Below are 20,060 nucleotides of genomic sequence, written 5' to 3' on the forward strand. Positions count from 1 at the left end.
AGGTAAGGACAATCATAGTAAAATGAACGGGATGTAACATCAGTTGATAATTTGCATACTTTTATAAAGAAATCAGTTACAAAGATGTACAAATAAAAAAAAAATGCAGCATTTAAACAAACAACCAAACCGAAATGGTAAACTGTAAGCAGTTGTAGTGCTGTAGTTTTTAAACAATTGCTGCCAGGTAATCCTTCACCTCAGCAGGTGACAGTCTGCGAAATCCTGCTTCATTACAGATGCCCACCTCAATATTTTCCTCTGTCATCTGTCCTTCAAAACTCTCCTGTAGGAAAAAGAAAACGCTGTATTATATTGTTGTTTTAAGCAACCTGATATAGGAAGTTAAAGGTATAGTTCACCCAAAAATGTATATTCTGTCATTAATTACTCACCCTCATGTCGTCCAACCCAGTAAGACTTTATTTCATCTTCTCAACACAAATGAAAATCTTTTTTATTAAATCTGAGTGATTTCTGTCTCTCCATTGACAGCTGCGCAACTACCACTTTGACGCTTCAAAAAGTTCATAAAGAGATCGTAAAATGAATCCATATCAACTGAGCTGTTTAGTCCAAATTTTCTGAAGAGTCTCAATCGCTTTATATGACGGACAGATTGAATTTAGGCTTTTATTCACATATGAACATTGATCACCAAACATAAACGGAAGCTCAACTGAACCTGCTTGACGAACGAACAAGAACAAACCTCTTTGGTTCTTGCGGAGGCTCAAACGTGCTGCATAACACATGAGAATGAACCTCATTGGTTCTCACATGTCAAGCGAACATGCTTGAGCTTCAGTTTACCACAACTGATGTGTGAGTTGAGACGATCGAGTCTCTTCAGAAAATTTGGGCTAAACTGCTCAAGTCATTTGGATTAGTTTTACGATCTCTTTATGAACTTTTTGAAGCATCAAAGTGGTAGTTGCGTAGCTGTCAACAGACGGACAGAAAGCTCTCAGATTTCATCAAAAATATCTTAATTTGTGTTCCGAAGATGAACGAAAGTCTTATGGGTTTAGAACGACATGAGGGTGAATACATTTCTGGGTGATCTAACCCTTTAATAGTCATTTAGTGATGAATTCACCTTTAAAGTTAAGATGGCGGTGTGTATAGCATCTTCAAGTTCCAGATCTTCATTGTATCTGTAACAAAATGATACAAAGCTATGCTGTAAAAAACGGGCAAAATCCCATTCCCATTTTTGTACCTTAAGAAAAATCTATACATTACAATAATTCAACCCGCCAACATGTTGATGATTTTAATACCTTTTTTCAAGGAATGTTTTTCCATTCACATAGTTCTTTCCCATTGCTGTGGCTTTCCAGGCGAAGTATGCTCCCTGTGGGATATCACGATCGAGAGATGAGTTTAATGTTGCATGTTAATATTATATGATGAAAAGAATAAACAAACAGTAATGAGAATATTTTGATTGCTATTTATTTGTTGTACCGATGGGTCTGACTGGAACAAGTATGGTCGGTCCTCGTCCCAACCGGCAATGAGAAGAGAGACTCCAAATGGGCGCACGCCTCTATAAAACATGACACTGAAATTACTACAAGAGCTCTAATTCAAGTCTAGTATGATAATAAAAGATGTAAAGAAGTAACATACCCTGACTGTGTGTATTCTTGCATAACAGAAGCCACTCTCTGTACCAGCTGGCCTGTGGGGATTGGCTCTTGGTATACCAGGAAATACTGCTGAGCCAGCTTTCTTGCTCTTCTGACCAGCACCCTGTCAAGAGAGATCATTCCTTACATCTTCAGCTGTTGATGTTCCAACTGAACACTCAAGAAGGGCTCATTTTAAAAGCTTTTCATTTTTAGAACAAAGCAACTATTCATTATAAATAATGCAGTTTTTTAATACCTGTAGTCAGGACCCATTCCACTGTACACTATGCCGATGTGTTTGGTTATTGGTTCAACTTTGTGCACGCTCTGTTCATCGTACAATATGGACTTCTGTTTCTTCTCAGTTGCCAGCACAACTCCATTTGATGCTGCAAAAAATGACAAAAGGGCCTTCAGAGCAAATTTACACAATATGTATGGAGAAACATACTGTAGGAATGTAGCCTAGCCTGAATTTCAAAGCAGTTTTAATGTAACTACGTTTAAAACAAATTGCAAGAAATGTAAGCATGTCAGCATCAAGATTTCATGAAGATGAACTTTAAGAGGAACTGCTTTCGACTCAAATACTGGATTCAGCACTCAGTTTACACTCAGCAACTCAATGGATGGTTTGAGTAGGTGGTGATAGATGTTCATGGTTTGTGAAGTTTGTGATGCACTGATCTACACAGACTTACCTTTGATTCCTACAGATGGAGCACCGGCTGCTACAGCGGACAGAGCATATTCAATCTGCACCAGTTTGCCAGAGGGGCTGTGTTGATAATAATAATAATAAAAAAAGTACATGAGAGAAATGCATCTGAAACGTATCTAAACTGAAATTGATCGCATTTTTATTTTTTTGACAAATACGTATCTATAATCAAGACTATAATCAATGTACTTCATGTTGATTCTGAACTCATGCATTTTTTTTTTTCAAATTCATAGATTAAAAGTTTAAAAAAAGTAACAAAAGCTTCATAGTAACTTGAACATACTTTTTAAATTGCTTGTCAATGAATATAACGTTAGCACACATCACAAAATATTAAAAGATAAGATAATATTCTTAGCCAACGGAATGTGCAGTAAAACACTAAACAAAGGAATAACGGTACATAACTTGAGTAAAAACTAACCAACACTGACATTGAAAAATTAATAAAAGTCATAAAGTTTCATATAGTAACACCGTGACAGTGCAACTCCGATGTGAATTACGATTAAGTACATTTTAAACACATGTTGGGGAAAAACACAATTATTTCCTTTGAATGAATGCAAAAATATATGTATAATGAAAAATTACAGCCAAATATCAATCTATAAATTACATAATTACCTAAATGTTGTGAGAGAAAAACTGTATCCTCGATCTGCCATTTTTGTTTTTTGCTACGGAAATACACCAAAACAACTTCCGCGAAATGTTTGAAAAAACACTCGTCAAGATAAAAGTCATGTACAATTAAACTGAATAAAAACCGACCACACTAATTGTTTTACAGACATTTGTCGGTTCGTACGTTTCGGAGGAATAAAATCATGCTAAACATAAAACAAGACTATTGTTATAGCATGAACATTTGTCATATATTAAGATCTACACATTCTGCAAAGATTCAGAAATGTGTAAAGATATTGTAAACTGTCTTGTAAAAAAGATTTATATGGCGGTAATTCCCAAAGCATTATTTTAATCTTAGTCTTTCCATTGCTAAATCACAAAATGTATTTTACTTAATTATAGAGATGAAACTTTTTTTCATGTTTCCTTTTTCTTTTTCTTGTATTTGATTTGATGTAAATAATATGTTATTATTGCCTTTGTATGTTCATTGTTAAAAAGAGATCGCAATAAAAATGAATAATAATAAAAAAAAGTATTTCCATTTCACTAACATGCGTACAACCTGTTCGAAACATTTGAATCAGTGAATCGTTTTACGAATTAATTGATTCTTTTGATTTGCAGATTCAGAATGCTCCGTTTCAGCCACACCGAGATAAACATATTTTCGCTAGGAAATAACAGCGAATACAACTCATGCACACAATTTAAAAAACGAAAATAAAGTAAATAAAAAGTTCTTAGCCAACTTATACGTCTCTGGCCTGCTTGAGGATCATCTATTTAATTCTCGACAGTTTGAGTACTTTTATTATGTAAGTGCTTCTGACGGAAGCTATTAAACGCGTCAGCAGTGGAGCTTGACTTCCTACCGTGTCTCAACGCCGAGGTATTGTCTTTAAATATTGATCAATCGGCCATATTTCATCTTATAAGTCTCATTTTGTTGTTTTTACATACGTTTGTGGTTTATGGTGATGTTATTTTTAAGTCGATTGTTTTGTATATTGCAATTATGCGACTTAGATCAGTTTTAAAGAAGGCGTGTGAGCTACACGCTAATGTGATCTTCGCGGTCTCTACTCTAATTTAGTTTTATTTTTTAAACCAGGGTTATACTTCATGGGGAAAACATTGCTCGTCATTTATACATTTCTGAAGGATTAATTTACATCGATTATTAATACGTATGGCGACATTTAAATTGTATGTTCTAATAAACTCCTAAACCAGATTATCCTATATAACTCACTGATGCAGATGTAATGTATATCTTTTTAGTCATCTTTAATGGGAAACTTCGCCTACCAAATTAAAATGTCCTCATCGTTTGCTCACTTACATGTTGTTTCAATCCTGTATGGCTTTCCTCAGTCTCATTTCCCATTGACTTTCTTTGTATGGAGGGAAAGGTGGCTGATATGTCAGCAATATATCTGTCTACTTGAGTGAGTACATTATACCTAATGTATGTTTTTCAGAGAAGGCCATGGCTCGAGGGCAGCAGAAGATCCAGTCTCAACAGAAGAACGCAAAGAAAGCAGCTGAGAAGAAGAAAGGTCAAGGAGCGGACCAGAAGACTGCAGCCAAAGCAGCGCTGGTCCACACATGTCCTGTCTGCAGGGTGAGTGACTTGAGTTGTTGTAAAGGGTCGCTAGTTTAAGCCACTGTACCCCAACCTGGCAAATCCTTGCTGAGAAATGTGGTTATTCCCAATTGTATAGACACAGATGCCAGATCCCAAGACGTTTAAACAGCATTTTGAAAGCAAGCACCCAAAGTCTCCAATGCCTCCTGAGCTGGCAGATGTTCAAGCCTAAAGGAGACAAGAAACCGACATGGACCTAACACAGGGGTGAGTCTAATACAGATATTATTAGATTCATAAAAGCTGTATTGGTCATTAGAATAGAATAATTGAATATGTCTGCCGATGTGGCTGAATTTTAATCTCATGATTATGGTTTAATTTTCAGACCCTGGGGAAAGAAACATGATTTGATTCTGCCGACTAACTCGACTTGCTGTATCACAAACATGGACAGAGCTCTTAGGTTGGACTCAAGCACACCAGCACACTTTTTTTTTTCTTTTTTTTTTTATATTTTTATATGTGCGTATTGCTTCCATCTCTTCAGAGTGTGCTGTGACCCAACAGTTTCATTGCCATTTGCTGTAACTTCTCATATTTATTCACCACTTTTCCAATGCCTTGTGGCGCTTGGTCCCTGAAAAGTATGATTTTAAAATATCATTCGGTGCTTCAATCCATAATGTATGTGCCCTGATATTTTAACTGTGAACCAAATTGGAGAGGTGCACCACTGTGTGTATTAATGGTATTGACCAGGATTTAGATTGAGATGCATTTATTGACATGCTTAAATTGATCACAAATGCGGTAAATTTGCACCTGTTCAAATAGTCAGAATGAGTCGGGACCCTCAAACACGTTTTTGTTACTTTGTTTTCTAAAGTTTTCAATAAATGTATATGCATATAGTACATATGTGTGTCATGGTTACTAGCAAGAACATCCAGAGGATAGATCTTTTTAAAAAAAAAAATTTTTTTTTTTTTTTTTGGTGACTCAAAGTAGAACTTCATGGTAAAATTACAACCGTTAAACAAGCTGTAATAGTATATGTTCTCCCACTAATGTGAATATAGCTCTTTAGTATTGGAGTTATTTCAATTTATGCATTCAGTAGTTGTCACCTATCAATGTGGATCAGCATGATCTTCTCAGAGTTTTATGTAAATGACAAAGATAATGGCAGAGCTATGCAATAATTGATTCCCTTGAACTTCAATCTGATTGAACTTGGGCAGCACTGCTTCCCAAGTAGCGACTTATAAAGTCCAATTCTGAGGGAAAAAGTCTCATTTTTTTTGTTAATGTCTTTATGTCTCACAATGCAACTCGCAATTTCGTGTTGTCATAATTGCGATATATAAACTTTGTCACAGAATTCTGAGAAAAAAAGAATTGCGAGATGTAAACTCGTTGTCGCGAGGGGAAAAAAGTCGCATTTACCTTTTGTATTCAGTAGCAGAAACAAGCTTCCATAAAATCTCCCGTTGTTGTGTTCCCTTATATCTTATTTTTCAATATTCATATCACCAAACTGTAAGCTACTAGCGTATCTCTAGAGAAGACCGCCAATGAGCGTGAGGATTCCGTCCGACATCATTTCAACACGGCAAAAGGCGCGAAATACATTGAGGGGGTGACCCGCGCCATATATAATACACTTTATAGACCTTATTCACAGCAGCGCCATCTTTGATTTTAAACGGGAATGAAAGCGAGGCTGGGAGGGATAGATACATCTGATCAGTGGGTTGAATACTGTTATTAAATGTATTTTTTGGACTGTTCTGCTGATAAAACACTCCAAAAATATCTTTCCAAGAAAATTCAGTAGACTAAAAACACGAGACAACATGAGCTGTGGAAAATAAGTAATCTAGGAGCTTTAAATGCCATTGAAAACACAGTAAGTCTATCCTTTTCAGCCTCGCTTTCATACCTGTCGTGGCGCTGCTCTGAATAAGGTCTACAGACAGTCTTCATCTCATGTAAGTGTACACCATTCAGATGATTCTTCACAAAAACACAACTTGTTTCTTGATGTGACATTTAATGCTCATTAACAAAATGATTTGGTCCATGTGTGCAGCCTTAGGCCAGTCAAACGAAATTTGTCTCTTTTCTTCACTAGCCTGTGGGTGGTTTAAGTATTTTTTTACTTAAAATAGTGCCTGGCTGTTCACTGTTTTCACACATGAAAACTTGTACAGTTTAAGTGTAAGACAACTGCAAAATATGTATATATTTTATTTTTATTATGGGATGATTCCAACCTTAAATCCACTCACAATAAAATTGTGGCAAATATGCTGATAAACCATCATGACACCTGAACTATCATTTGTCAATCATTTGGGACAGGTAAGAGCACTCAAATTTGGCTAAATAAATCTTTTAAACACTGTATATTACAAATGGTGCCTCTGAGTATTATAACAAATCTACATTTGTTTCAGATTTAAAACTTGAATGTCCAATAGAAATACTGTGTACAGGAGGTTATAAGCAGCCACAGTTCTTGACCACCATGTTTCGATGTTTCTTGAGAATAACGTTGTTGTTGTCGTCGTAGAAGAGCACAGAGATGGGACTGAGTTTGGTTGGAGCGCAGCAGGCCTTGGGCACTTCATCTGGTCTGAGAAGGTGAACCTGCCAAAAGAGTCAGTACAGCTGAGAGAGGCATATAAATGGTTGCCAGGTCCTTGCATCAGAAGTATAGCCCAAAAATAGCCCAATGTGATTTTCTCTGTAGAGGCGGCCCAATTTACTGAATTTGTCCATTTGTGGGGGGGGAATTAACCTGCGGCAACAACTTAACCTTTAATCACTGTTTGGGGTCAGAATGACTTTTCCTTCATTTTTTAAAAGTGTTACCTTCATCTCAGGGGCATGAAACTCTGTGACTTTTCCTAAATAATCTATCTAAACATGCACAAAAAAACTGGGCTTGATTTGGTTGTTCTAAAGGTGTGTAAAAAAAAATTGGCAAATAAAATAAACAAAACTGGCATAAATCTAAAAAAAAATACATTTAAATCAAGGTCTGGTCCTAGAGCATAAACCCAAAGTGGAACGAGCTTTCTATCTCATACACACACACACAAACACACACGTATGTCACTGCAACAGAGAGCATTTTTATAGAAATTGGCAAATAAAATCAACTAAACTGGCATAAATCTGAAAAATTGTCACATTTGCAACATGGATCAAGCTTAACATCAGCTTTTTTAACAGTGATTAAGGGTTAAAGTAGCCCAATTTCACAGGAAAACTGCAGACCTGGTTATGTATTCAACCAGCTAGGAAAATAGATAAAATATATATAAATAAAGAATCAGTTCATTTTCAATGGGTCTCCTAGCGTTGAAGTGAAATGTTAAAAGTACAGATTACGCACCAGAAGCTGGATCGTGGCATGGTTTGTGGCATTCATACAAGAGCCCAGAGGATAATCGCATTCCCCATCACAATAATACGCAGAGTAACCTGTAGGGGCCAAAACCCAGTCCTGAAAAAGTAATTTTATTAAATAAATTATAAACACTCCAGGGACTTCACTTTGTATTACTCCGCTCTATCCCGAACTGTCAGTCTGTACATTAATGGTGTGGATTTCTCAGTGACACTTTCTACTGGTTACATCAATATGCCAATAGCTGGCAACAAGTGACTCTTCATGAGTGAGTCATTGAATCGTTCAAAACACTGAATGCAAGCTTTAACTTTAACTGCTTTTGCTTGTTTAGAACTATATCCATTGGCCAAATCAACTTTCAGTACTGTGTGTAACCTGTGACTCAAAATTAACTTTTTGTATATTGTATGTTGTATAACTGTATAAAAGTCAGGCAGTCTCACCTTCCAGCCAAGGTCGCTGAAGCTGACGTAGAGTTCATGTTTCTTGCAGGCCTGGCGTCCACTGTTGGCGTGATTTTGGTCTGGAAAAAGTGAGACAATCACAGCTCAAAGACAAATCACTTCATGTGCTTCTTAAAACACAATCTGCCTCTTAAACCGCTTATTGTGGCTCACCATATATGCCGGGTCTGTTTGGGTGTGGCAGGTCGTACTTTGGTTTTTTCTTGCGTGGATTGTTGTGTCTCAGAGCTCGAGGAGGGCGGCAAGGGGCTTGACTAGCTCTGAAGAACGTCACCATGAAAGGCTGTTTGGAGCGTGGCCCGCGCCGACCCACCAGACCCACCCATGCGGCTGACAGCGACCGGTCTGAAACAAGATCTCAGCATTTGGCCAATGGCACAGACCATGTTTTGCTTCTTTCTTTTTTTTTCTTTCTTTTTTTTTTTTTTAAAGCATTACCAAGATACAGTCTGACTTTAAAATTACATGTAAGAGCAGAATTCTTGCAAATATCCAAACTTGGTCTGATGATAAATCTGACAGTAGCAAGAAAACATTTAACAATATATATTATGTTGTATTATTTCAAACTGTGGAGATTGAAACTCATTGAAATCAAGTTGAAGGACCTAAGGGAGAAGAACATTTATATTTATATATCTGAAATGAGGAGGCAAAGTCCTCCCAGTTTGTTTATATACAGTACTGTGCAAAAGTCTTAGGCACGTTAGTATTTACCTCCCAAAAAAGGGTTTTAAGTCAGTTATTTATATCTTTTGCTGTAGTGTGTCTTTAGGAAATATCAGTTTACATTTCAAAACATTCCTTTTGCAATTAGTTGTTATAATCCAGAGAGATTATAAAGATATATATATATAAAAATATATATAAATTCATGTCCCAGTTATACTTAATGTTGTCACATTATCCTGGTTAAATAAACATTAAATACAATTTTTTTGTTTTTTTATATTAACATTGTAATTAATGTTCTATTTATTAAAACCAAGTATAAATCTCGGGTTGATGTTTTTAAGCATTTTTACATTTATTCTGGTGATATCTAATTGGGTGAGTTGTTTACTTTTTATTTAGTCGTCCTATAATGTTGTTCATTCAGACTGATTTGCAAACGTGGAACAGGCACGAAAACGAGGTGGGATTATCACACGAAACAATCATATCCAATCATTGCCTCCTTTCACATGACTTTCCCCCATTCATATTAATTATTAATTTCCCTCCCGCCACCGCATGCTTTAAGGGGGTCTGTTAAAACTCAATGGGCTCAGGGGAGGCAAGAGAGACGGGGCGTCCCACTGTAACTTTACCTGCTGGTGTCGCTGTTAAACAGCGTTACTTTAGAAAAACGAGTGATTTATACACTTTTTAATGTCACATTTTGTAATATTTGCATTGTTTAATATTTGCAATATGGATTATTTTCTCATCCAAATTTTTTGAGGCGGCACTTGCCTCCTCGGATATACATATTGCTTGTTAAAATAAATATTATTTTTGCTATGTTAAGTGGTATGACTGGGAAAACCCCAAATGAGTTAGGAGACAATTCAGACCCTTCCCAACTTTCCACTTTACAGTTCTATGGGGTGCCATACACGCTTATGAAGTACAAATGATGCGAACAAAAACATGGGATTTCAGAAGTCTAGGAAGCAACATCCAGTCAGTTGTAACTTGTTAGACTATCAGAGCGGACCTCTGTACATATAAGGAATAGCTCACCCTCCTCAGTTTCCACGTAAAGGCGGATGCCCAGGTTGCACCGAGGGTGGAGAAGCCAGCGATTGCTCGCAGAAGTCACATCAAATGCCAACCAGCCCTCCTGACCCGCAGGCACAGACTGCATGTCCAGCAACACCAGCTCAGGCTCCCTGTCAAAACACAAGATCAACACGTCGTTCCCGTTATAATGACCGATGACGGATCTCGCTGATGAATTGATGAATGCACAAAGAACTATTTTTGGAGTAAAAAACACTAAAATCAAATGCTATCTAGTATAATTCTCAATATAGTATAAAATGTCTTATACGTGTACTGGCCTGTGTCTTTTCTCCCTCTGGATTTCATAGACAGAGATATGAAGGGTGCGGTTTGCACGCCAACCCATGGTAAGAGTTTTATAGATACGAAACTCTGCGGCGGTGACCGTCTCTCCCTGAGGAAGAGGAGTGAGATCGAAGCGGAACTCCTTCCAGTACGGCCGAGGCTGGAGCAGATCCTTCTCCTGCTCCACTGCGTTCACAAAGACAGAGAGGGAGTTAAACAGAGTGTGTGTCGAACGAGTGTGAAGACGCTTGAGGTGAAGAAGATATGTTGGAGGGGTGATTGGCAGGAGAAGATGGGGAACAGAAAAGGGAAGATTAGTTCTGGTTCTGACTGACACCCACGGCCTGAGCTCTGCACTGGAGTAATTACAGGAGTTGTGGAGCAGCAGTCGCTCAGAGCACCACCACTAATTACAGTCCAGCGCTCTATTTTTAGAGGAGTGCCCAACAGTATTTTCATCCACTTCATCTCATCTTTTTTTCTGCCTTTCAGTGGGGCCTGTAATTCCCCACAGCTGTGTGCCCACTACAACATCTCTGGTTCCATGAAGAGCTTTTACCCTCCACAGAACCTTTGCAGTGCACGAAAGGTTCTTTATAGTGGAAAATGTTTCTTCACCGAAAGGAGAACCCAAAACGGCCTGCAAAAACCCTCTTTTGGAACCCTGTCGGATCGCTTAGAAAAGCAAGACCTCTCATCAAAAAGCCACATGATTTGAGGCATCATTCATGTTTGTAGCACAAACAGTTACGCAGCGAAGTTTCAAACGGGTTTGTTTAAATCACTAACCACCTGAAGAATGAGCAACTATAATAGCGGCGCTTGTCTAAGCGAACACCACTGGTTAAATTTGAGAAAGGGGTGATACTGACCAATGATAATAGGGCAGAAAGATATGCAGTAATTGTAAATAGGATGTTAAACTGTTGTTTGTTTCGGACAGATAAGTATCGTCTGTGTTTGGGCTGAGACAGGAAGAGATGATGGAGTGATTGTGCGTCTGTCTCATTGTCAATACAAGCTCTCAAAATCACTGGCTAATCTCACTGTATATGAATAACTATCTGGTTTCTAATATTGTATTTTTGTTCTATAAAATAATATTCTCACTGTATATGAATAACTATCTGGTTTCTAATATTGTATTTTTGTTCTATAAAATAATATTCTCACTGTATATGAATAACTATCTGGTTTCTAATATTGTATTTTTGTTCTATAAGACAATATTATTTACAAAATATTAGGAAACCAATCATTGAAACCAGACTTAAAATTTGCCATTGTATTAGTTAAAATATCAAACCAAATGGCTTCTGCAAACAAAATATGCTAGATGTGTTCTCAGAACTAACTACTTTTTAACTATTTCTGTAATGAGTTTTAAGCATTGCATCATTTTTATATATGTTTTTAAATATATTTGTATACATGCAAAGTTCTGTGGAAATATGAACTCTCAAGTTCACATAATCACTGGTGTACTTCATCACATTAACACATGGAAGCCAGTTTCTGACACACACACACACACACACACACATATATAATAATAATAATTTCCTGTAATTGTAACTATATCTGCCAGCGTGACTGTTTATTATTTCAACTTTATTTCACAATTAGGGCCTACTCTTTTAAACATTTTCTTTCATGGCAGAAACAGGCTTTCGTATTAAATTTTTTTTTATTGGTAACTAAAACTAAATCTATTAAAAAAAATCTTTTCTTAATTAAAATAAAGCTGAAATAAAATAAATATTAGATGAAAAACTTGAAAATGAAAAATATATGAAAATTAGAAATGTTGCTCTTGTAACTAAAATCGAAATATAAAACCCCCCCTGAAACTAATAAAAATAACAAAAGCATATAGCAAAATTGCTATAACTTATACCAAAATTTAAATTCAAATTGAAAATATGAAAATAAAAGCTAATTCAAAATATGAATAAAAGCTACAGTAGTATAAAAATGATTTTAGTTTGACAACCAGAAAGTGTGCAAAACACTTTTTTTGTAGGCTACAAGTCTTTGTTGTTTTCTAATTTGAAGCCCAAAAAACTTTCCATGGAAAAATACTTTGTCTTTAAAACATTCAATTAACATGACATCTCCATATTTTAAAGTGTGGTTTACGTCCACGATACATGTGTAGTAAGTGAGGACTCCTCTGTTAACCCTTAACCAGCTGTCACTCACCCAGGTTGACAAAGCTCATGACCGTGTCCGCCTCACTGACCACCGTGCCGAGGGGCGGTGTGTGCGTGCTTAAGGTGGGCAGCGCGGCCTGACTGAACACTTCCGGAGTGAAGCCCATTCCCGGTCCATCGTCGGCCTCGGACGACACGGCGTGGTAAAGGTCCAGCATGAAGAGCGGGGCGGAGGAAGGGGGGCGCAGTGGCGGGTGAGGTCTGGGCCGTCCCGGTAGACCCAGAATGGATAAAATCTCCTTCTGCATCTCCTTCTTTTCGCGACCGCTGAGCCTGCGGAAGCTGGAATGAACCACTCCTTCCACCTGACCCCAAACACACAGCAACATGCACAGAGGGAGGAAGATGGCCAGAGGGAACAGTCGGGTTCTCTTGCTCTCCGTCCTCCCTCTGCTGCGGCGTGAGGACGCAAACTCAACCACACGCTCTTGTTTGTCCATTGGTGTGGCAGAAGAGCTCTGCTCCATTGCAGCCGTCTATCTAGATTATCCTGGTATTTGTCCCTCCAAAACCTCTGGGTGTTCACCCGACGTCGGTCTTCTCTGGAATGGTCTGACTACCGTCTTGAAATTCAACTCTGAGCGACACTCAAACGCCTGAGCCACTCAGATTCCACAGCAGTCATCGTTATTTGGAAGAGAGCAATGTTTACTGCTACGAGCTGCTCAGTTTATCGCCTCTTGACAGTCATTCCTCATTCTGTTGCTTTATTTACCAAACCACAGGGCATCTCTCATAGTCTATAGTGTGCTTACGGAGCTGGACGGGAAAACAATGTCCTAGAAACTGGAAGAGAAAACAAACGCATCTTACTAGAAGTCCAACTCCTTTCAAAGGGGATCTCTAAGTTGGAAGGACTGAAGCACAATGTGAAATTAAAGTCTTTGGGTAGAACTAAAAACAGAGGGCCGCACAAACATCAGGCTTCAAAGGTTCCTGGATCAAACACAACACCTGCTTCGGCTCCTTTTGAGAAGATGTGAGACGCTACTCCAAGCTGATGAAATTATTTGAAGGACAAAAAGTTAGAAAACTCTCTTGCAGTAATCAATCAATGTTGGATTTAAACATTTAATCCAGTGTGCAGAGATATCCAAGACTCCTGGAAAATGAAAGAAGAAGAAAAAAATCCACAATTTTGAGTAAGCTGTTGATCAGAATAGTGTTACTGTCCCCAAACGTGAGATCCCAGTGGACTGTGGTATTCTTAGCCTGCGTGCTGCTTGCGCTGAAGGCACAATCTGAACATGGGTGACCTCCTTCCCTCCAACATACACGCTTACGCAGAGGGAGTGTTTCCAATGTCTGAATCCTCCTCCCTCTCTTCCTTCTCACCTCAGTCTCCATCTACCCTATCAAACCAGCCCATCTTCTACACATACCTCACAAATTGCTGGCAATTATCATGTGGTTTGGGGATGAAGATGTGATCCAGCCTTTGCACAGACTAGAACTGAGTTCTTATGGCTAGGGTAATATGAAAGCTATATTTATATTCTGTGGTTTCAACAGTAGCCAAGAAGTGACAGATCACAGCGGTTTCACCGAAGAATAAAAACTTGGTGTGGATATAAAATGAAAATTAACTTAAAAGTGTCCATACAGACAGGTAGTTGAAATATGAACCAATGCTAGAAAGGGTCTGTAGTTCATATACATAGTTTTATGATATATTCTTTTGAAAAACTATATTACTCTATTAATTTTTTTTTTTTACATAACAGGGCTATTTAAGTGAACTGCAAAAAAAAAAAAAAAAAAAAATCAGATTATTGCACTTCTGCAACCTAAAACCTTGATATGCAATTACTTTATAGTCATTATATATTTATATAAATAGAAATCAATCATGTATAAAATGTGAATATGCACACACAAAACGAATATATATTAATCATATATACAGATGTAAATTAATAATTTAAATCATATTTAAAAAAAATGCGTGTATAAATATATATAGATACATGTACATTTGTACCCAACATAATGATGAAATTTGTTGGAGCTGGCCATTGACATGCCATTTGTCAACTACGCAAATAGACCCATATAAATCGAGACTTTAATACATGTTTTGTTTGATAAAAGCACTCAAAATTAAAAAAGTTGTGAGGTTATGTGCTCAGTCGATTCTGAAAACGGAATGACACTGCAGGGTTGTGAGATGCCATGAGAGCTTGACTCTGCGGTGTGGATGGTGTTTGGTGGGAAAGGATGTGAGTGGGTTTAAATATTTGTATATAAACACAGACTCACAGCTGTAGAATGAAGATGATGGAACACCACCCTTCCCAAACCCCATCCGCTGCATCTGACCACCAAACATACACAGAGTCCAGTGCAAACACACACTACTTAAATGTGACCAACACACGCGGCTCAAACAAAGGTGCTTCTATTCACTCGTTGGGCCATTTTTGAACTCCAAAATGACTAAATCTTATATAAAAGAGCAGTGTTCAAAACTGCACACACCAAAGGCTTGTCCCTTTTTGAAGATTTAATGGGGTGTGTCATTATCTCTACTGCTTGTAATTACTGTGCCATTTCCTGTTAACTGCGGCATCCTTGCACGCTCACACACACACGCCACTCAACAACACGAGAATCAGACAGTTGTACTGCAAGCATTGTTTTAATACAAAAGAGAACAAAAAGGATTTATAATCATAGCTTCTTTACTTTTACACAATTGCACCCCTGTTTCTCTCAGTCATGTCAAAAGAGTAACACAATCAAAAGGTGGATCCTTTCATAGCCCTCACCCCCCCCTATGACACAATAAATAAATAAAAATCACCTTTCTTCAGGTATTCATATACTTCAGCTTGTCAAAGACAAGATTCAAAGCGCTGTTTTTAATCATCCATTATTTAGGACGCTTCCTTCATGAAAGAAGAAGTAGGAAGCCACTTTTGACGTCATCTAAAGTGTGTAGTCAAAAAGGCCACCATTGGAATCAGTAAGCTTCCTGGTCAGTTAACATCAGAAATGATCAGTCAAAGCAATTCATTACGTCAGGAGCGGATGTACAAAAACGAAAAGGAGAGTGATTCCGCTTGTGTTAATACTAGTCATTCTCAAGGGTTGATATGATACTGCAATCACAAATAAATACAGCTCTTTACTCTAGAAAACAAACAAAACGTCAAGATTATAAATTAACCATGAAACAAACATTCACAATTGTAATCATTTTTGCATACTGTGGAAAAGCTCTGTAACATGATGTCTGTAACAAAAGGACACAACTAGACTGCGAAGAAGACTGTGGGTGCGAGTGCGTGAAACTCGTGTGCTGTGCGCAATAGGGGTTCCTTTAAAAGGATCACGTGTGACGTGAAGGATCTAGTCTTCTCGTCACAAGGCTGAGATATGTATCCTCCTCCACTTCCTCTCCTTATTACTGCGTTAATTTACCATGACAGGAACTACCACACATACATACACACACACACACACACACACACACAAGAGTCCAAAAAGTTCCAAGTGCAGAGGAGGAAAAGGTCTCAGTTTTTAATTGACTTCCTCTTGTTAGCAGTGGTACAGACAACTAGGCGAGAGGCCGGCTGGTCTGTATACATGTGGAGACGGGCGAGTGTGTCCAATCAAACATCTCCAAAGTGACAACCATGCATGTCTGTATGAGGTTTGGAGAGTGACGGGCGGTTGCATATTCATAGTGATGAATAGTGGAAACCACTGGTACAGAATTGATGTCCCTCTGCTCACACAGGATGCTCTCCATCGCACATTCAAGAAAACGAATGTCAGTTAAATTAAGGACATGATGTAGAACACAAATAAGGCAGCATTATGGTAGGTATTAATCTGGGTGGTGTAGCAGTGTGCGGGCGCTGGAGAGGTGAGAGTCGTGTTGGTGTTCTCCTCCTGCTGGTTAAATCAGATCCACCTCAGAGTCAGTCACAGGCTTCATTTCTTGCCCGCTGGTGTTTTGGGGCTAGGTGTTTTCTTGGAGATGGTGGGGATTTTGGAGGGTTTGGCCCCAGGCCGACGAGGGGTGTCTGAGGTGTCGGAGCAAGCCGAGCGAGTCTCCATGAGCTCAGACGTGTCTGAAGCGTCGCTGCCCCTTCGGCTGCTGGCTCGGCTCCCAGCGCGACTCCCTGCGCGACTGGCTGGGCCGCTCGTCGAGGACGGAGTGCGTTTGGTGTCTGATGAAAGAAGACGGTTGAAGTTTAAGGGTACAGTAATATAGTACATAAGGATGTATTACAAAATAAAGGAGAGTCACATAAAAACAATAATGTAATATTAGTAGTGTGGGAGTATCTACTACCAAAAAAACATCTAAAAATAGCAACGCTACTAACTAACCCATTACTAACCAGTAATTGGCTAGTTTATCCAACACACAGAGGTGAATGTGATATATGTGTTGTGCACAAAAGCAAGCAAGCAACATTATAAAACATAATTTATTAGTTTTGGAAAACTGGTTTGTTTTGATGCTTCAATTAAAGGGGCTCTGTGTAGGTTTTTACTTTAAAAAATCTTTAAGATAGAGTTTTCATTTGTACATGTATGAGCCAACCATGATGTAATAAAAAGAATGACACCTTGACTGTCCACCACAGTTGCCTCTATCAGCCTGTAGGCTCAATTGTTTGTGGAGGAGTAGGGCCCGAATCGGCGCAAAAATTCACAAAATGTGACGTCATGTGCGTTCTCGTCTACTTGGGCTTACATCCGTACGGCACGGCAGCCATTATTACCGTATTTTCCGGACTATAAGTCGCACTTTTTTTTCATAGTTTGGCTGGTCCTGCGACATATAGTCAGGTGCGACTTGTATATCAAAAAATTAATTCAGACTGAGATGAAAACATTACCGTCTACAGCCACGAGAGGGCGCTCTATGGCGGAGTTGTTCAGAAGCGACACCAAGGATGAAGAAAATTCAATGGATTCAGTGATGTGGAATGAGATCGCGGGTGCTTGGTGAACTTGTTTACTGGTAACTTGCTTGTTGGACTCACTGGCTTATGTTAATTTAGCCTATTCAGACACCCACGGACACTCCTCGTAAGTTAAAAAACAAACAAAAAAAAAACGTTCCTCTAACGGCCACTAGTGTCAGTAACGGTTAGAAATTTCAGAACCTACGCAATGCTCCTTTAAGTTTTTTTTTGTCTTTTTCATATTGATATATTCAGAGAGCAAACACCACCGCACACCTGCAGGTGATAGGTGCGTGGGAAAAAAAAGACCATGTAGGTAGGTCAAGTAAAAAAACAACAACAAAAAAACTCCCGCACACTATCCGTACTTGCCAAAAAGTATAAAAAATTCTTTATTGTCAACGTTTTGGTCTCATGACCTTCATCAGGCACATCAAATCACGTGCCATAATGTGCCTGATGAAGGTCATGAGACCGAAACGTTCCCAATAAAGAATTTTTGATACTTTTTGGCAAGTACGGATAGTGTGCGGGAGTTCTTCATATTGATATATTGAAATGTTGCTTTTCATCACTATAGTTTGACTAATATACACTTCTGTGGTTTCTAGTTTCATTAGTTTCAGAATTTAATGTAAATGAATTGCTACACTGTTCTGCTATATTGCTATATGCTATATGCTATCTTGGACAAAAACAATGTCAAAGTATGCCATTGGACAGTTATACATTTATAATAGTGTGCTGCAGGAGTGTTTTTGGTTAAATGTCTGAAATAAAGTTGCTTCACTTGTTTCATCTTTACAGCGTTGTGTTTATACGCGCGCTCTTGCAAACTATTCTAACTCAGTTTCCAACTTGTAGATCTTAAAGATTTTTCGGAAGCTTAGTGATGGTGATGTTGAAGTCATGTGACCATGGTGCAGTTTGTTTATAGCCTACATTTAGATTTATGCTTCTGTTGATTGTATTTAGGCTTCAAAATTCATAAAAGTTGTGTTAATTTGTGAAAATTGTACTGAACAAAACGTGTAAGAATCATACAATTTAGTTGGCTGAAGCACTAACATATAATATATTGCCCACTAAATAGCTTCAGAATAGTAGTACTTGTTATTAGCTACATTTTCCTGAAGGGTCTGTTTGAACCAACACTGGATATTATATCAATTTAAAAGTCCGCTTTAACTACTGTGCTGCAGTTGTGACTGAGTGAAGCAGTGAAGCAGTACAGTGTTTCGTACCGGAGCGTCCAGGTTTAGCAGCGGTTGGTGTTCCACCGTTCTCACCAGTCAAGGAGCCACGGCTGGAATGGAAAGTTGGTCTCTTCAGTTTAGTTGTGGAGCCTCCCTGTAAAGAGAGAAGCTTTATTACAAAATGGCAGATCTACCTGTGTATCTACAGATAATAAGCCTAACAGATAAGTCTGGTAAAATTTTGTTAAAAATAACTGGAAACCAGGCGAAACATGATCCAGGTGCTTTCGTCTACGCTCTACCACGACATGGATGAATCTGTCATAACATAAAATGGCTTAACAGAATAATTCCTAAATGAACATTAAAATAACGTTTATGCAAATAAATGTATTGCATCTTTTCCTCAAGACAAACTTTGTTTTCTGTACTGTTCTCTGGGTCATCTACCTCAGTTCCTTCCCATTTGTTAAGATCAGGCCGCTCTTAAAGCTTTTATTGTTAGTGTGCTAGGGCACTGGGAGGGGGCAGTGTGTTACCTCATGCCCAGGGGTCTGGCTGTGCTCTGGGCAGGACTGGCACTTGGTTGGAGTTGGAGTTTTACTGTGTGCCAGCCAGGGCTTGGCATAGTCACGAGATTGGGATTGGGAGGACTGGGAAATGCGGCAGCAAAAAGGACAAGGAATAGCGGAGTAGCAAAAAAAAAAAAAAAAAAAAAAAAAAAGCAGTGGGAAGAAGCCAGGATAATCGGAAAAAGAGTAAAGTAGAGGGAGGCGATGCAGCACAGCAGAGCGCAGTGTTTTTGTAGGTGGAGATGAGCGCAAACAGGGTGGAAGGCACATTTTCCAAGCAAGGGAGGGGAGAGGGACAAAAAGACAAAGAACAAATAAAAATTTCACAGATGACAATATGATTCTGACATGCAGAGACAATAGTGATCATGTCCTGACCCCGAAACAACAATCAGACAAAGAGAAACCATCCACCAAAAAGACTAGCGACAGATTGATATGTCGGCCTTGCCAGGTAATTGCATAATGTTTATTATATATGTATATTATGTATGTATTTTTTTTATAACAATACCATTAAAAAGTTTGGGCTCAGATTTTTAAAGATTTTTCAAAGAAGTCTATTATGCTCATCAAGGCTGCATTTATTTGATCAAAATACATTAAAACAGCAATTATGTGAAATATAT

The 20,060-nt window shown here is 38.3% G+C and overlaps 4 protein-coding genes across 20 annotated transcripts in view; 1 reads left to right on the plus strand and 3 right to left on the minus strand.

Moving 5' to 3' along the window:
- Positions 1 to 39: 39 nt before the first annotated feature.
- On the minus strand, positions 40 to 3,152 carry psma2b (proteasome 20S subunit alpha 2b). Its single transcript, XM_084130676.1, has 8 exons — positions 2,989 to 3,152; positions 2,339 to 2,415; positions 1,894 to 2,026; positions 1,636 to 1,758; positions 1,471 to 1,552; positions 1,284 to 1,357; positions 1,100 to 1,157; positions 40 to 286 (listed from the first exon to the last, which is right to left on the minus strand). Exons 1-8 carry the CDS (start codon positions 3,027 to 3,029, stop codon positions 170 to 172), a joined length of 705 nt encoding a protein of 234 aa, XP_083986802.1. The 5' UTR covers positions 3,030 to 3,152; the 3' UTR covers positions 40 to 169.
- Positions 3,153 to 3,820: 668 nt separating this feature from the next.
- On the plus strand, positions 3,821 to 5,502 carry LOC311093491 (zinc finger protein 706). Its single transcript, XM_084130940.1, has 4 exons — positions 3,821 to 3,886; positions 4,479 to 4,621; positions 4,722 to 4,852; positions 4,974 to 5,502. The coding sequence occupies exons 2-3, from the start codon at positions 4,487 to 4,489 to the stop codon at positions 4,815 to 4,817; spliced, it is 231 nt and encodes a 76-aa protein (XP_083987066.1). The 5' UTR covers positions 3,821 to 3,886; positions 4,479 to 4,486; the 3' UTR covers positions 4,818 to 4,852; positions 4,974 to 5,502.
- A 1,128-nt stretch (positions 5,503 to 6,630) lies between these two features.
- Positions 6,631 to 13,985, minus strand: bmp8a (bone morphogenetic protein 8a). The gene is made up of 7 exons (XM_084130937.1): positions 12,728 to 13,985; positions 10,519 to 10,711; positions 10,199 to 10,347; positions 8,627 to 8,818; positions 8,453 to 8,532; positions 7,992 to 8,102; positions 6,631 to 7,240 (listed from the first exon to the last, which is right to left on the minus strand). Exons 1-7 carry the CDS (start codon positions 13,203 to 13,205, stop codon positions 7,091 to 7,093), a joined length of 1,353 nt encoding a protein of 450 aa, XP_083987063.1. The 5' UTR covers positions 13,206 to 13,985; the 3' UTR covers positions 6,631 to 7,090.
- Positions 13,986 to 15,357: 1,372 nt separating this feature from the next.
- The window catches only part of macf1a (microtubule actin crosslinking factor 1a), a 171,386-nt gene continuing 166,683 nt past the window's right edge, over positions 15,358 to 20,060 (minus strand). For 14 of the 17 annotated variants that reach the window (XM_084130479.1, XM_084130476.1, XM_084130478.1 and 11 more), the window contains 3 exons: positions 19,399 to 19,512; positions 18,908 to 19,013; positions 15,358 to 16,916 (listed from right to left, as the gene is read on the minus strand). In XM_084130479.1, coding sequence (XP_083986605.1) covers positions 16,678 to 16,916; positions 18,908 to 19,013; positions 19,399 to 19,512 — 459 coding nt within the window. In that variant the 3' untranslated portion in view covers positions 15,358 to 16,677. The remainder of the gene's footprint in view (positions 16,917 to 18,907; positions 19,014 to 19,398; positions 19,513 to 20,060) is intronic. The other 3 variants (XM_084130467.1, XM_084130470.1, XM_084130481.1) reach the window with 1 other exon arrangement.

Source organism: Abramis brama, assembly GCF_963993115.1.
Source record: "Abramis brama genome assembly, chromosome: 12".
Classification (NCBI taxonomy): Eukaryota; Metazoa; Chordata; class Actinopteri; order Cypriniformes; family Leuciscidae; genus Abramis; species Abramis brama.

What these genes read in the sequence shown, in the direction of transcription:
- psma2b (XM_084130676.1), bottom strand. Translation starts at nt 3,029, where the DNA reads ATGGCAGATCGAGGATACAGTTTTTCTCTCACAACATTTAG. An exon ending in GGAATGGGTCCTGACTACAG is followed by an intron (nt 1,759 to 1,893) that starts GTATTAAAAAAC and finishes CTCTCTTGACAG; the next exon opens with GGTGCTGGTCAGAAGAGCAA. An exon ending in CCGCCATCTTAACTTTAAAG is followed by an intron (nt 287 to 1,099) that starts GTGAATTCATCA and finishes TTTTTCCTACAG; the next exon opens with GAGAGTTTTGAAGGACAGAT.
- LOC311093491 (XM_084130940.1), top strand. Translation starts at nt 4,487, where the DNA reads ATGGCTCGAGGGCAGCAGAAGATCCAGTCTCAACAGAAGAACGCAAAG. An exon ending in ACACATGTCCTGTCTGCAGG is followed by an intron (nt 4,622 to 4,721) that starts GTGAGTGACTTG and finishes CCAATTGTATAG; the next exon opens with ACACAGATGCCAGATCCCAA.
- bmp8a (XM_084130937.1), bottom strand. Translation starts at nt 13,205, where the DNA reads ATGGAGCAGAGCTCTTCTGCCACACCAATGGACAAACAAGAGCGTGTG. An exon ending in TTACGTGGAAACTGAGGAGG is followed by an intron (nt 8,819 to 10,198) that starts GTGAGCTATTCC and finishes ATCTTGTTTCAG; the next exon opens with ACCGGTCGCTGTCAGCCGCA. An exon ending in TCAGCGACCTTGGCTGGAAG is followed by an intron (nt 8,103 to 8,452) that starts GTGAGACTGCCT and finishes TTACTTTTTCAG; the next exon opens with GACTGGGTTTTGGCCCCTAC.